Source organism: Pholcus phalangioides, unplaced genomic scaffold (assembly GCF_987345545.1).
Source record: "Pholcus phalangioides strain wild (caught in Gottingen) unplaced genomic scaffold, Ppha-v1.0 ptg000013l_1, whole genome shotgun sequence".
Lineage (NCBI taxonomy): Eukaryota > Metazoa > Arthropoda > Arachnida > Araneae > Pholcidae > Pholcus > Pholcus phalangioides.
The window spans coordinates 25,681,086-25,698,816 of NW_028301606.1; the positions used below are offsets into that span (position 1 = coordinate 25,681,086).

General features: G+C 36.5%; 1 protein-coding gene across 1 annotated transcript in view; it reads right to left on the reverse strand.

The window, feature by feature from the left end:
• LOC149078858 (uncharacterized) overlaps positions 1-17,731 on the reverse strand; it is a 52,219-nt gene that overhangs the window by 20,230 nt on the left and 14,258 nt on the right. Inside the window, exon 3 of the mRNA XM_089240459.1 lies at positions 7,778-8,220. Coding sequence (XP_089096585.1) covers positions 7,778-8,220 — 443 coding nt within the window. The remainder of the gene's footprint in view (positions 1-7,777; positions 8,221-17,731) is intronic.

Consider the following 17,731-nt stretch of genomic DNA (forward strand, 5'->3'; position numbering starts at 1 on the left):
TACATCTCGCGCTGTTGCTGGAGGGAGAGCGAAAAGCCCCCGATAACTGAAGCGGACCAGAGTTTCACCGCAGCAGTCAGGAGCTCTTTGAGAGAAAGGTTATTTTCGCAAAATATCCTCCCCACACCCTGCGTTCTCTCTCATGAATTCTGTAACGAGTTTTGGCAGATTCACGATCTGCGAAAGGAGTTAATCGAAAAGCGTGTGCGAGGTGGAGCCAAAACCCCCCCCCCCCCCTCTTGCATTTCTTCTTAGGACTATGATGGTTAATCAAAACGAGCGCTTCCCAAAATCCCTAACCATTCATTCAAACATGGATTCCCCACATTCCTCCCCGAGGAATCCTTCGCTGACAGTCATTTTTAATGAATTCCTTCAAGTCCTAGGTGACGCCTCTCTTTTGAAACTCGGTATTCAATTTCAATGTACACACATGTATTGCTATATTCGAATATATATTGTCGAGAAACATTTCGCTGGAAGTTATGTTTCACAAGTGAAAATTTATTATTTCCATAAGATAAATATTTCTGTTTGTGATGGTCGTGAATTTCGAGTGTGAACATAATGATCTACCATTTACATTTTACTATTAGTGGTCATAGTGGTAGTTTTTAATTGGGTTGCTGTATTTTTGAAATATATGACATCCATATTTATTATGATCCGTGGCTTTTTCTAAGCCACCCCGTTGGGCATTTTGTTTGTGAATGAAATTTAATGTATATAGTGGTACAAAAATCACCATATAAGAGTTTTCGGAGCGCCTCCTCTGTAAAGAGGGTTCATTTCGATGCAGGGACCTCACGCGTCATTCAAAAAAGGCAAAAAGCTAGCAACCAGGGGCTTTCCTGCAATTGTGATGGTGGGTGAGGGGAGGCGCTGTAAAGTATGTGCCAGGGCTACCAAAATCTATTGCCCGACATGACCGGGAAATGTAAAATTTTCGACCGGCCATGTTTTTTACTTTGGAAAACTTACCCAATGTGCACGTATGTATTTAAAAAAAAACACTTGTATTTCTTTAATTTTAAGATTACTCCTAAATACTGTATTTGCAAGTGTAAGGCCGAGATTATACTGTAAAAGTTTGGAAAAGTCCTTTCATAAAACTTGAAAAATGCAGCCAATAAGGTCACCGGTTGCATTTTCTAGAATGTGCAACCACTAACGTAATGATGTAATTCTTTACATCAGGGTACGGGTACTTGAAAAAAATTCGTTAAATTGAAAAATTCTTTAAACATGAGTCCGCTACATAGGGATTTGATTGTAAATCATTTCAAGTAAGAATTCGTTATATCGGTGTCAAATTGTATACGCACAAGAACCTGTGAAAATTCATTAAATCAAAGAATTCGTTAAATGAGAATTTTGGATATCGGGGTGTTATTACAAAATATTAATTAAATATGAGAGTTCTTCACATCAGAGTTTGAATGCATACGCACAAGAACCTATAAAAACTGGCAAATCGGAGTTCAGTATATCGGGGCTATGTTCTCGGACATCAAGGTGTTCCTTAGATTCGTATATAAATAGTTGAAAAAATTCATAAAAATTGAACGAATCGGTGTATTTGAATGCTGTTTGCGAAAAAGTTATTTTCTCACGGAGATTTTTTTTGGTACAGAAACAAAATTTAGTTCAAACTTTTGTTGATAGAGGGCGCTGCATGGAAAAAATCAACGGATTGGACCTGAACCTTTCTTCAATCTCTTCTGTGTCCGAAACCTTCGTAAAGCTCTAGCCGGCGCTATTCTAGCTGCGGTAAAATAAATTCAGTACTAGTGCTTTTGTACCTTGTGTACGTACCAGCAGGACCGCAACAAGATGCTTCGTCACCCGGGGCAATTGAGCATTTTTGCGCCCCCTTGTAATGCTGAAGGAGAGGTTTGAGAATGAAATTGGCGCCCCCCTCTGGTCCAGCGCCCGGGACACGAGACCAGCCTGCTGCCCCCCTAGTTGCGGCCCTGCGAACCAGTGACAGGAAAATTCAGAAGTGAGCTGTTAATCGTACACCCTGTATTTTACAGGACTCTGATTTGCATATTTCCAGTGATTCTTCTCGTGCAGTGTCATCTATCGACAAAACATTGCACTATTTTTTTCTGTATAAAAAAAAAAAAAAAAAAAAAAAAATATATATATATATATATATAAAATAAAATAAAATAAAAATAAATAAATAAATAATATATATATATATATATATATATATATATATATATATATATAATAAATAAATAAATGTCATTATTATTATAATACTCTAATTTTGTGAAGATAACCCTTTCGCAAACCGCATTCAAATATACCGATTCCTTCAATTTTTTCCCTGAAGTTTTTAGCTGTTCACGAATATACGGGTCATCCTGTATACAGAACGATCCTGTATATCACAGCAATGTTAATTTTTTTTTTTTTTGATTTACTGTTTGCAAACACCAAATGTCGATTATGCATAATCCGGTAAATATTATGAATTCGTTACATAAAAATCAAACTCACAAAAATGGTCGGTGATTGTGCATAATCACCGGATTTTTCACATTTAACGCGTAATAGCATTCATACGTCGTACGATAAAGTGTTCCGAAATCTCACATTTCTGGAAATATTCAGGATGTACATACACGAACAAAACCCTTACCATTCAATCGCGTTGATGCATATGCAAATTAACGGCAGCTAATTGCAAGCTTAACGGCAAGTTCTAATTTACAGCAAAAGGCACGACAACAATTTGCCGAGTGTTTCCGGTGTCACTTGTTCCTTAAAGGGTGGAGAGGGAAATCGGAATAAAACAAGTGCTAATTAATAATCAACTTCAGGCTTAACTTCTTGGATCTCCGGATGCTTTAATTAAACATAATCAATTAAAGTTTAGCTCGTAGCGCAGACGGGGGAACGCGTAAACACTCCGGCACCACCAGAAACAAACTTAATTAGGAGAGAGAGAGAGAGAGAGAGCTCTCTCTTCTCTCTCAAGTTTGTTGCAATATATTTTTTTTTAGCTCTCTCTGCTCTGTGTCCATTAATAACATCCTGTGATTCTTTTGTTGTACGAGAACAGTCCTAATAGAAAACTCGTTAGATATCATTGAAATTATTTATTATCAATTGTAAGAGAACAGAATTTTTCCATTCAACTTTGGGGGCTAATTGATGTCGTCGGTTAATTAATAACATTTTAATCAACTGAAGTAATCAGTCGAGTGAAATTTGGAATTTATGTACCGTAATCGCGGGACTTTGGCCCTTGGGATCCTTTTTTCGCCCAAAACAGTAAAATAATAAAACGTACTCTAATTACTTGTAGGAAAAAAAAAAACAAACTCGGAACTAGTTTTTTTGTAGTTTATACTAGGTAGCGGGTACTAAGCAAGGAACTGAGAACATTGGATAGTTCACGGATCACCAACTAGACAGCAAAAGTGGTGGTTTTGTATGCTGTGATTGCACGTTTTTTTCATCTCTCAAAAAACTTTCAACTGTGGGGGAGAGGGGAAGGGGTGTAATCCAGCTTTGACAAGTTATGTAGGTACCTAATTAGATTCTGTTTTTAATTAGGTAGTATGGCTTAGGTATAGGCTTTTAATGTAGTATGACTAAATTTTGTTCAATTTTCATTTTTTTTTCCGAAAACATTAATTGAAAATTTAAGCTCTGGGGTAAAACTTCAGAAATGTGACCTACTTTGGCCCCATCAAAATTTTGGGGCATAGTAGATTGTATTTTCAAGTTTTTTTTAACCCCTTTGGTAATTTTTTTGTGAGTACATTCAAAAACATAATTATGCATCGAATAATTGTATTTACTTTTTAAATGTCTATCCTATTTCAAGATTTTGTTTCCAGATTGGAATATAAATGAACTATAAATAAAAGCATTAGCCTGGAAATCGAAGTTATGCAGACTACATCAATGACCTTCGATGTTTAGATGCAATTAGATTTCTTGAAATAAACCAAAGGCAAGCTATCTTAAAAATGTACTGAAGCACCATTAAAAACAAATTTGAAAATGCATTTTCTGGTATCCCAAGGTTTTCAGTGCTGAGGAAAAAGGATTTAGGAACTAAGCATTTGCTAGTCTTGTTGACAAAATGTGTGATTATGGGCTTGTTGAAATTTAGCCTGCAAAACTTGTCAAAAGAGGTTTTTTTTTTGTTCAATTTGTAAAACTTAAGAACACACATGTAAATATTGCTACTTTTATTATCAAAATAAGCTGAAATACAAGTTTTCTTTCAAAAATTGAAGTTTAATAACGAGCTCAGATTCAAGAAACACCTTAGTTCTTCGTTTAATGATTTAAGATAAGAAAAAGTGTGAAGTAGGCCAAAGTTACCTACAGACAAGGGTGACATTGTCCCAATATGGGTTATTTTTCTAAATTAGCTGAAGTTAATAAGGGAAAAAAATCTGTTTTTTATTTACTTGTAAATAATATAAAATTTCAACCTGTCAATATAATAATTTATTCTTTTAGGCCGGAGCCCCAGAATCTTTACATTATTAATAGGTACATAGTTTCAAAGTGACATCGAAAAGCCTGTCGATGTAAGAAAGATTACCAGAACTTAATGGCAGTAATAGTATTGGTTTTATTAGAACACGGGTTTCTAACTGGTGTTCCGTGGAACCTTGGCGTTTCTTGACAGTTTTTTCGGGGTTCCGCATGATCAAACGTCACGGTACCCTCAAAAATCTCTGCACAGGGGAACTTTCAAAGAATAAAACTTTCTTGTTGCTGATATTCGCAAAGCTGTTCTTTGTTTTAAATTTTCACGAGATAACACATCGCGTTAAAAAAAAACAAAAAATCCAGACTACTTGGATGACTAGCCTAGGGCGTGTGGAAGCATGTGAATAACCAAAACAGTGTGTGGTATGTGAGGGATCAAAAGAATGATGTGGTCAGCAAGGGACGAAAACAGTGATCTAGAGGTTGTGAAAGCATGTGAACGACCGAAAGATAGTGACGCAGACACGTATTTTTGTTATGGGAAAGGGGGGGGGGGACGCTAAGCAGGTTATAGTCTGCATCAACGCCATTGAGCTAAACCACAGCAAGTGCCAATTTATTTGGTTCACAAGAAAAACGGACCCAGGAAACGCTCCCATCTATATCAGTGGAGCGGCCGTGTGGAACCAGTGAGGAAATTAAAATACCTAGGCTGTATTCTAGACCGGCCAATGACATCTTGACACGCAGATTGACTGTGTCAGGTACAAAGCCATCTAAGCCCTAGGCATGCTCTCCAAAATGACATTTCCTCAAGCTCGTCTCTCCTTAAAGAATAAAGTCATACTATATAAATCTATACTTCGACCAATTATGACATATGCAGCCCCGTCTGGGCCTAAGCAAATCATACCAACATGAAAAAACTACAATCTCAGCAAAACAAGATCCTAAGGTCTCTTGTGAGGGCACCTAAATTTATACGGGGAGCTGACATCAGGAAAAACCTGGGTATACACCCCTTATACTGGACTTCATCAAGGAGCTATTTGGCCATCTCAATGAGATAGTGGATTACGACCCATTACAGAGAGAACAATACTACATTTGTACTTTGGACATGACGTTGGACTGGACTTCTGTTTACTCTGCACAAACACACACTCATGCTTTACACATACATGTACAAACTTGTCTTTCTCCTTCACAAAGCCTCAGAAAGGCTATTTGTAAGTCGCCAGACAGCCTCATTGGTCTGGGAAACGACGAAATAAATTAAATTCTGTTCTATCGAAATATACAAACAGAAAAAAAACTTTATTTGAATTTCAGGAGACTTTCGATTACACAGACACAGACAGAATTTAATTTTTCTCGTCGCTGCCCAGCCCGAAGAGGCTGCCTGGCGACCTACAGACTGCTCTTGCTAGCTATGAAGGGGGTTATAGACAAGTTTGTGCGTGTTTGTGTAGATGTAAAGTGCTTGTACGTTAATTGAAAAAAAAACAAACAAACATACAGTCCGATACCGTCAACCATCAGAATAGTAAAATACACAAAGATCAGCCAAACTTCATCAAAATGTTACTCTATGCAATAGAGTTGATCAGCAAAATCAATAGTAGTAAAAAATATATATATATATATTAAACATGAGAAAATAATAATAATAAATAAATCTAACATACAACAAAAGAAGTAATAGAAAAACAAGTGTTTTAGCCGAAATTATACATATTGGTGCAATGAAAGATCAGTCATGCACATTTAACCACAATGTTACTCTATGCAATAGAGCAGTGGTTCTCAACCTTTGTAAGCCCGCGGCCCGGTAAATCTCTTGTGTAAGTGAAAGGCCCGGTCATACACACAACTAACAAGAAATTAATGAGGAAAGTTAAACTGCGAATCACTCTCACGGCCCAGTACTGGGTCGCGGCCCGGCGGTTGAGAAACACTGCTTGATCAATAATTTCGATAGCAAGATAAAAGTACAAAAATATTATGATAGATAGACAAAGATTTTATACAGCTCAGTAATTCATACCCTCACGCACCGTCCACGGCACGTGCAGCACGTTTTGAGGCCTGAGAAATTTTAGTCTTTGACGTGGGTTGTAATCGACCAGCTCTCTCAGATGCTCGTATTCTGAGTTCCTCATCCTTTCAAAGTGATCCTCTGAGATTTATTGGATGTAGTTGGAATCTTCTAATGTCAGCCCCTCTGATGTACTTTCGGGCGCGCACAAGGGTGCTCAGTATTTTATTCTGTTGACTTTGCAGACGCTGCATGTTGGTTTTTGAAACATAAGCCCATACTGGGACGGCTTAGGTCATGATAGGTCTAATGATTGATTTAAACAATATGACTGTTTTCAAGAGTTAGTCTTGCACTTGGAAATGTAATGCGTGACATCATTTCCCATGGTTTGGGTAGCCTTAGTTCGTACGTGGTTTATGTGAGGAACGAAGGATAATGATTGGGGTTTAGAATACATCCCAAATATTTCACTTCCTTGACAGGTAGATTGGTGCTGTAGTGAATTTGGCTCTTGTTAGCCAGATGAACTGACACTTAGCATTATCCTCACACCAGTCTCCAGAAAATTTTCTGTTGTTGGTGATAATAACTGCAGCATTAGCAGAGAGTCCAAACCCAAAATTACATATTGAGAATAACACTAATGTTACTTTACACTGTAGAAAAATATAAACTGTTAAAAGTTTGGCAAATTTAACAACTCAACTAATATTATTGCTTATAAAATATTTATTAATATCATATTATATTTTTTTTAATGCGGCTCATTAATCGAAAACCTGTCACCTAGACCAAATCGAAGAATTAACGGTTGTATTTTTTATTTGATAGATGGCAGAATTAGTTCCAGTTTAATGATGTTTCTCAATATAATACATCCTGTTCTCTATAGCTGTTTTCTGAAAAGCATATTTTGTGACTGATAAATTTTATAGAGGGAAAAGAACTTGTTATATATGTTTTTTTCCCCAGGATTGAACCCGCGGACCTGATAGTGATCTTCTTGGTGGTAGACGAGCATCTTAACACTGCTAGTTAACGGCAGTAAATTGCAGTGAGGTATGAGTTGGTGTGTGGGGAATTAGGTAGCTTAACACTGCACAGCTCGGATGCTAAAATATCTGGGCTGGTCAATGCTAGAATAAGAGGTGAGATATCTCGTCAGTGCCGCTGGAAGTTTTAAATTCTAATTTGGGGGGGTGACGGCCATTTTAGAAGTGAGTAAATTTTGTAAGAAAATTGTTCATTTAGTAAAGCGTAGCTTACTTTTGCCCGCGACAACCAAAAGATCGTAGAGATTTTTTCCGGTCCATATCGAAAACGTACACTCGATGAGTATCCATCGACACGACGTATATCTCGTTGGACCACGGACACGTAGCAACACCGGCCGGTCTCTGTAAAAAAGCTGAACCCAGCCTAGTCTTGTACTGGAAATGTCGGCTCCGGTACAGCAAGAAATGAGCGTTCTCCGAACCGTTGTTGGATGGCGAAGATGGGCCAGAGATAGCGTCGTTTTCATCAGGATTGTCGTCAAGTCTGCGGCCATCTGTTGCATTATCGCTGCTGTTGTTTTCTGTGTCAACCAGTTCGTCAGGGATTGATATCTTCAGATCGTCCGGAGAGAATGTCAGTGTCCCGAGGAGAGTCGAATCGGCACTTGCCAGTGAAGTCGACGTTTCCCGATGCACTTCAAGAAACAGAGCGACCTAGAATCAAAAGAACAACTAGGGGAGAAGACATAATATAAAAATTATTATTGCCAAAACACACTGCCCGGGTTTTCCCCCCATGTACTGGCTGCATTAAAGACGCACGCACGCGCGAATATGAACGTGTGTTTGCTCATACGCGTTCACCTTAAAGCTAAACAAGTGATTTTAAAAAGTTTTAGTGATTTCCACCGTGGCAATTATTATAATGTGGATCAGGGAAATTTTAAAAATCGCTTAAAGAGTTAATAAATCTACTTGGAACGCGCTTCATTTGATCAATATATAAATAAAGCTTAGTATTAGAACTGTCTAAGTTCTGAATAATAAAGCTTATTATTCAGAACTTAGACAAATAACAATCCCTCGTTTCACATCAATCAAAGAAAACTGAGCAAAATCTCAAAGCGGAGAATCACTACACACTGCGGTCATTCTCCATTCCCGAAATCCTACCTGATATTTAAATTGATTACTCAACTATAATCACAGTCATAAGAGACTCCTTAATGAGACCCCATCTCTGACGATATTTCATTTGATATGTCTCGCTCTTTACCGACTATAGTATTCCGTAATGAACCTCTGAAAGCCAATTACCTGCTTTCAAAAGATTTAAAAATATCGTCCTGTAATCCAACGAGATTTGTCATTACTATTGTTATCATTATTCCGACATCGGAAAATCTAAAAGAAAAGGGAATTGAAAGGAAATACACCTATGCGAAGAATTTCCAACAACAGAACGAATTGGATGAGAAAATTCAAACGTAGAAATGATATTCGATGATAAATAATAATATAAACGTGAAACAACAAATTCACTTTTGGAAAATTTTCCTTTTGTTACGGGAAGAACAAAGACAACCACCTCGAAGAAATACCCTCGTAAATCTTTTACATGTAAATTCTATTCCTTCGGAGTTTCTCAAATGTAAAACGCATCTATATTTAGAACAGTCCAGAAAAGCCGGATCAATATTAGGTAATTCTCACGCGCAGTTGGCCGTAGATTTTAACACGTTTAGCCAATAGTGAAAAATATCGAATTCTGATCTTCGTGAATATTTACCTTTTTTAACGCTCTTTGGGTTGTATTGAATTATTCTGGACTGCTCTACATACACGTGAAGAAATTTCGCTTCTCATACATAAGGAATACGGAAATAAGTTGTAACGAGATTTCATTGCGTTTCTATGTTAGGTGTAGAGAGAGGTTTTCTGATTTACTCGAGTTTGTTTTGTTGAAAATGTTGAATTCAATTTTGTACTTGTTTATTTTATCTATTTTTTGTTTGTTATTTTATTCGAAACATTTTGTTTTCTCTCAACTTAAGATCAATTTGTAAGGCAAATTTTCGTTGCTTGTACTCTTTCCGATACCTCTTTTCACAAAATTCTCTTATGTCTGGAAATAAAGTTAGTGAAATTTGTCAACATGTAAGACGCTATTTGAAAAGTAAATCTGTGCTTCACTAAAGTTAGTTTCCGGATTGCATTTTTTCCCGTGGATTTCCTGGGTATGGATACGGGAATCGCCACAATATTAAAACAACGCCACAATATGCAAAATGCTCTACGAGGTGGCTGATAAAAAGATGCCCATAACATATATATAGATGCCATATACTTCAAAATTATAGCAACCCTAATTGATAAAAAAGCAATTACAAAAACTAGAAACAGTATATGTACATGATAAAATATTATACAATGCCCATAAAGAATACTTATGGTTGTCTTATTCTTAGTATGTATAGCTTCTCGATTTACCCCAACATACTTATCCTATTTCTTTTTAAACTTGTTAATTGTGTTAGAATTTACTAACAACTCTATTAGAGAATTAGAGAGAATTATTTATACAATAAAAAATTTATATATTTTTATTGTATAAGTAAGAAAGTTTCCTCTAATTTTTTAAAAGACCTGTACTATGCATGGTTTTATTCACTTATAAATTACGGTACAATTATATGTGTGTGTGGGGTGGCGAATATAAAACTAATTTATCACCTTCATTTTCACTTCAAAAACGAGTTTTCATACTTTTGATTTGGTTGTGGGGGGGTCATTTTCATTGTTGTACAATTTTTAGAAATCTACTTTCTTTGCACTCTAATGGTCTTTTCCGTGTGTGTGTATTATTGTTTTCTTAAACCGCAATAAAGACTTACGCTATTTTAAAGACAATATATACTCCAAAGAAGACCTGATATAATTCACCATATTCCTACTTTTAGGAAAGAAATTTTTCGTGAACATTTTTATTGTTTAGCTTATTAATTATTATTTATTTATTATTTAAATTATTTAATTGTTTACCATAAGAAATACAGAATAGGCCCCACACACGCTGCATTTAAAGAAGCATTATTCCAATTTTTAATTTCAATAGACGATGTAGAGACTCCTATTTTGAACTTTAGGAGGAGCATTAAAATTTTACACTAAAGCTTTGCCACTTTAATTATGTATATATATTTTTTAATTCAGAAAATTTGCTCTTGCTTGTGCTGTCCATTGTATGTGCGAGTTTTTTTTTCCACCATATATTTTTTATTTAATGTTTTGTTTATTTTACATTAGCTGTTACTCGCGGCTTTTCTCGCATGGATTTGATAATCTGAAAATTACTCGATCATGATTCCCCCATATAACATTTGAAGGCTTCATGGCCTCCTTGAGGGTTGAATATTCAGAAATCCCGTCTTATTGCGTATCTATATCATAAAATATAATAGTGAAAAAATTTAATCTTTATAGCTTAACGCTTTCGACTCGGCTTTGATTGCCGCATATAATCTTCGAACCGCCTTATGACCCCCTTAGGGGCCGTTCAAGTATTACGTCAGAAATTTTTCAACCATTTTCCACCCCCTCGCCTCCCCCCATTGATAGCAAAACTCTGACCCCTCCCCCCGTCAGCAAAATCTCGTCATCTCTGACCCCCCTATCACATATTGATGGGATCAAAGACTGCATATGTTCCCCAATGATCATGGTGCGACAAAAATGATCAAATGTATATGTTCCCCCCTCCCCTAACGATCAAAAAATAATTTTTTTAAATGCAAAATAATTATATTTTCAAAACCTAAATTGCGGAAGAAAATACCTTTGTATGTTATAATAATTTCTGTTAATTTCAATACTATTCGAAGGCTAAGAACTCAAAATTTCCTTTTCAAAAATTCATTGTGATCCACTCTCCAAGCCATGTATGGTAAACACTCGACCCGCAAATGTGGCCCGGGGGTTATCTGATGTGGTCTAAACCCTCAAACCAAATTTCGTAGAAATGAACTAAGCGGCACATTTACAGATCGCTTAGGTGACCTATGACACAATTCCAGAGCATTTAGGCGGCCCGTGGCACATTTTCAGATCACACAAGAAGGCCTGTGGCACATTCACAGATCACTTAAGTGACCCACGACACAGTTCCAGAACACTTAAGTGATCCGTGGCACATTTAGAAATCTCTTGAGTGACAGTTGGCGCAGTTTTAGAACACTTAAGCGACTCCTAGTGCGGCTCTACATCACTCAAGTTACCCCCGGCACATCCCCAGATTACTTAAGTGATCCGTGGCATAATTACGGATCATTTGAATGAAGCGTGGCAGCGTTCGAGAGCACTTAAGCGGCTCCCAAACACATTTCTAGATCACTTCAAGGAGTCACGAAACATTTAGAGATTACTAAAGTGGCTCTCTAGGAGACTTTTATCAATAGGGAGATTGTTAGTTCAGGTGCCCACAAACCACACAGTTCAGGATGCCATTACGAATATTTCATATTTTTTATAAAGGGTGGTTTATGACGTAAGCCTTATCCAGACCCCCCCCCCCCCGTCATCAAATCGGAAACCCCCCCTCGGTGCTGACGTAATATTTGAATGACCCCTTAGGGAATGAATTTTGAAAAATCACATCGTAGCGAGTCTCTAAATTATAAACTAAAACTACTGAACCAAATTTGATACCTATAGCTTCAGCGGATTCGGCTCGGCGTGATTTCTGTTTGTCACCTTTGAACCAAATGACATTTATGACACCCTTATGGGCCGAATTTAAAATAAAAACAAGGAATATTATGGGAGGAGGAACACATTCAAACAAAAAATGTTTGTGTCCGTACCGTACAGTAGTTATAATCCAATGGAATGAATGATGAATATAGTGTTCGTGATCGCTAAGCAGGGTCCGGAATGTATATTTAATATAACGCGATCCTTACGTATTCCCAAGAGAATTTGTTAGTGTTAGTAGCACGAGAACCAAGATTCGAACCCAGACCAGCTTAGCCAAAGGCTAGCATGCTAACACCTCGACTGCCAGGCGGCGAACAGGTATAAATATGGTGGATATTATTATTTCCGTGGATATATTATTATTTTTGGCCGTAAGTTCTGATCTGAATTTTAATATGAAAATTAAAATTCAAATCTGTTTAAATTCAGAAATTCATTATTAAGAAATAAGCAAATCTTTAGCAAAGGAATCAGCAATTATCGTTAGAAAAGCTCAAGAAGGTTTTTTCCTGTAATTTATCAGGACCTTATAACCTACAGTTTATTGAAAATTATCAAAAACGAATCAGAGCCTCTACAGTGTGTCATGCCTACACGTACTTGGATGGAAATTAATTATCATTTGAGCATAGCATTCTTTTCACTCAAAAAAATTAAACATCTTTTTTACAAAAAATTTGAGTATTCAAAAAAATAATTTTTGAGTTATTCTATGCAACGACTTAATTGTTTTATCAAGACCAACACCACCTAGATACAAACACAAATACAACGCCACAACAGGCAAAATGCCCAACGATGTGGCTGAGGATTACATTAGTATGTATAGAAGGTATTGTCAAGACCTATTTGTTTTTTTTTGTAATGAGTTTATGCAATTTTACGAAACTTTGAGGGACACGTACAATATTTTTGCAAAAAAGAAAAAAATTATATATACACTGCTCAAAACAATTAGGGGAGTAAGCAAAAAAGTGAAGAAAACCGTGCGAGACAGCCACGTATTGGCATACAATGGATAGTACACGCGTATCAATGCGCAATACAGAAAAAAGACGTAAAAAAATTTGGAATTAAGATTTAATTCTTTGAAAATATGGAAAAAACATGAAAAGATGATTTAAGGCAACAATTTGGTTACATGTAAACGATAAAAAAAAGTACTGTTTAGACATGATGCATGAGTTTTAATAGGGCGTGTGGTCTCCTCGAACAGCTAAGGCTGCTGCACACCTGTTTGCCATGGATGCGATGAGGTTATCGATCAGACTTTGGGGAATCCTGTTCCACTCCTCAAGAAGTGCCAAGTCTCGGACAGTAATAGGCGGCCTTGGTCGCGCAGCAATGCGTCGTCCGGTCAGGAGAGCACGCTGGCCATTCCATACGCTGTATTGTTTCAGCTTCAAGCATGTTCTCCACCAGACGAGCTCTATGCGGTCGGGCATTATCATCCTGGAAAACAAAGGAATCTCCAATGGCTCCAGCGTAAGGGATGACATGAGGTCGCAGTATCTCGTCTGCATACCTTCGGGCCGTCAAAGTGCCATTCCGAATGATATGCAGGTCCGTACGTCCGCCTATACTGATTCCACCCCCATACCATCCAACCAGCTCGTCTGTATTGTGACCTTTCACGAACGAATGCGGGGTTATTTCGAGTGCCCCTGTCCCTCCATACCAGAACACGTCGGATGTCACGCTCCAGACTGAATCGGGACTCGTCTGTAAACATCACTTGGCTCCAATCATGTTGCTCCCAATCTCGATGTTCAGCAGCCCATCTTCTTCGGGCCGCACGGTGGCGTGGGGTCAACGGAATGCAGACCATTGGCCAACGTGCATAGAGCCCTCCCTCATGAAGCCGATTACGTACTGTTTGGCTGGACACCCTTCGTCCTGTTGCCAAGAGCAACCGTCTTTGCAGCTGCGTAGCATTCTCTGTTCTGTTTCGACGGGCTGTTAACCGTACATACCGGTCATCAGTTGCTGTAGTGGCGCGTGGCCGACCTTGCCCTGGTCGACGTCTAACATTTCCTGTTTCTTGGAATCGATTCCACAGCCTTGCAACAACACTTCTGGCGACTCCAACAGCGTCCGCGACACTACGTTGTGTTTGCCCGGATTCCAGTCTGCCTATAACACGCCATGCCATGGATTCCGGTAAATCACGTTGTTGAGACATCCTCAAGTCACCTTGTCTCAAAAAAAAATACTGCGCAATCGAATTTCACAGTTACGGCAGTGAAACACACGTTTTTGCAACATCCCGATTTCTGCCCTTATCTCCTTTTTCTGGTTTTTGACGTCATGAACTTTGATTCGCATATGAAGTTTTCTTCTTCCGTTTCCTGCTAGGCTTTAAATTATGGATGATTCATTTTATGTTACTTATCGGTACACATCTTTGCGTAATTTTGTTACAACCATGTGCTCCCCTAATTGTTTTGAGCAGTGTATATATATATTGGAAATAATTCAATTCGGAATCTTGTAAAAAAAAAAATTCTAATCGGAAAATCGTTAAAATATTTGCTTTTAATATTTATACATATATATAAAAGCAAATATATTAACGATTTTCCGATTAGAATTTTTTTTTTTACAAGATTTCGAATTGAATTATTTCCAATTTTCGCGTAATAGGGTCCTAAATTAATTACACAACTGTGCATGCAATTAATGTGAAAGAAATCATTAAAAAATGATTTCGGAATGTTTAAAACAAATGAGTCTTTCATCACCAATTAGTGAACACCTCATTAACTCTGGAATATAATCAGTTCATTTTCGGATTTCACTTTATTATTTGCGAATGAAGATAATCATTACATAACACTTTCTTTCTCTTCTAATTATTGTATTATAATTTCTGTATTCGGAAGAATAAATGTAATACCAATTTATTATTGATTATTGTCATAACAGGAAATGTTAAGTTTTAACGTTTAGATGCTAAATCTTTTTTTTCAAGCTGATAATTTTTTCATAATTATGACACGTTGACGACGACTTTGATTTATTTAAAAACAAAAAATAATGAGTCTAACCACTTCCACCATTTATTGGCAAAGAAAATACTTAAAATTTAGAACGGTAAATTTTCTTACTAACCGGCGTTAATGAGTTAAAAGCCGGAAAAAACAATTTTAAAACATTTATTTTGAATTGTACTGCTTGCACAGGGCCTCAAAAAGGACGTACAGAGCTTGAAAAATTTGAGCATAAAATAAATGTATTGAAGTTATATTGCTATCCGAATGTGTGTATAACCACATTTTTAGTGTAAAAAAAAAACTGGTTGCAAACTTCAATGTAAAAAAAGAAAGAAATGCAAACAAAACATACACTTTAATGAATTAGTGAAATCACAGCCACACATGCTGCGCAAAAAACTGAGGTTGCCGTTAACTGGGACATCTACCAGCAAATTCAGAGTATAAAATGGAAAGAATATAGCGTCATTTTAAGTGCAAAGGAGATTCTGAATCTTTATCTGCAAACTGGTTGTGGTAATGAACGTAAAAAGGACCATTTGCACGTATGCAAAGCTATGTATTTAAGGGTTGAAATGGCCGACATAGTGGTTGCATCTATATATATTCCGCATTCACGTAGTCGAGTATACCTTAGAACAGGGGCCTTCAATGCATGGCCTGTGGGCCACATTTGGCCCTCAGAGATTTTTGTCGTGTCACACCGATCATTTTCAGAAAATGGTTGAAAACATTTAAAAATGATTAATTCTAGAATTGATGAAAGAACTGATTTCGGAATTGATGAAAGAAAGAATTCTAAAATAAATAAAAGAAATAATTTTCTTGAATAAATAAAAGAAATAATTCTGGAATAAATTGTGTAAAATTCAGAATTACTGAAAGAAATGATTTCAGAATTGATGAAAATTCAGAATTTTTGAAACAAATAAATTCGAAATTAATGAAAAAAAACTTATAAATCAACTCGAAAAATAATTTCGTGATTTGTGATAGAAATTATTTCACGATAAATAAAAGAGAAATTACATAATTTTCACTTCAGAATCATTCAAAGTGATTTCAAATTAAAATTAATCTCAGAATAAATCAATTTAATCAGCATTTAATCAAAAACTTTTTTTATAATGAGTGAAAACAAAAATTATTCCAGAATTAATCGAAACTGATAATTAGTAAAAATAAATAATTTCAGAATAAATAAAAATCTTATTAAATTATCTTCGTCCCTATTTAACTCGGGGGGGGGGGGGGGGGGCTCCGATTGATTCTTCTATTAAGATGTCACCAAATTACATGAGTTGGTAGCCCATGGGATTCGTGGGAAGTTTCAATTTGGCCCGCCGTGTCTGAAATATTGAAGACCTCTGCCTTAGAGAATATGCCATACTTCTATATAAGAGAAATTCGAACTTGCGTGATTCGGAAATGTGAATTCACAATGTATCCGAAACTTCGACTTCTCCATAAAGGATACACACACATATATATATTTTTTATCATTCCTTTTTTTTTGTCAAAGGAATGAGCTTTTCCGTTTCTATTACAGGATACATCTACCAATTTTGGGAAGAGTTCTCTTAAGCGAAAGCGAATTTCCTCTCTTTCAGGTAAAACGGATTAGACACAAAAGGGAATGAATTTTTTTCTTTCTTTCTATCCCAGTAGCTCTTTACCCTGGGTATTTTCCGGAACTAAAAATCAATGGGAAAAGTCGTTGTTTACTACCAATGAGAATCCATTTTCCAGGAGGCATCCAGACGTTACTAATTTTTATGTATGTATTATTTTGTTTTCGAATAAAGGTGTATGGATATGATGTGGACATATTGTTCCCTTCTCTCTCTTTACAAGCCAATTACGGAAAACTTGGAATTCGTGAATAAATGTATAAAGACAGAACAAGGGATTTGTTTTCTTCGAAATATGCGTTAGATCCCAAAGATTATGCTGAAAGTAATGGCTTTTAACTACAAAGAAGATTTCCGAAGAACTAAAAAGTTGGATTTTTCTTTTCCTTTCCGACTGTTTACTTGAATTTTATCTCGTGAGGAATGTTTTCACATTTCATTGCATTAGTTATTATTTTAATGTTTGGTCTATAAAAATTCGGGCTTATTTCAATCGTGTGAGTCAAAATTTTTTATATATATTCTCGGGAGAAAGGGAAAATGTGCGTGCATGAGTTGTAAACCTCACGTGAAGTTTTTTTCTGCCGTGCTTGTTATATAGTGCTTTCTTTCAAACCGAACAAGGCCTAGGCTCTGTCGGCTTTAGCCAATTTTAGTGATTGCCCGCGTGAATGGTCGAGACCGTGTCGGAGAAAACTTCATCATACACAATCATATGTACATACACAGAATCTCATACACACAAAATATTACAGCACAAAAAAAAGTATACGAATTTTTCAACAACCTACTCGGCTTATACATGAGTATATACAGTACATTTTTAAATCAACCTGCGAACCATCTATT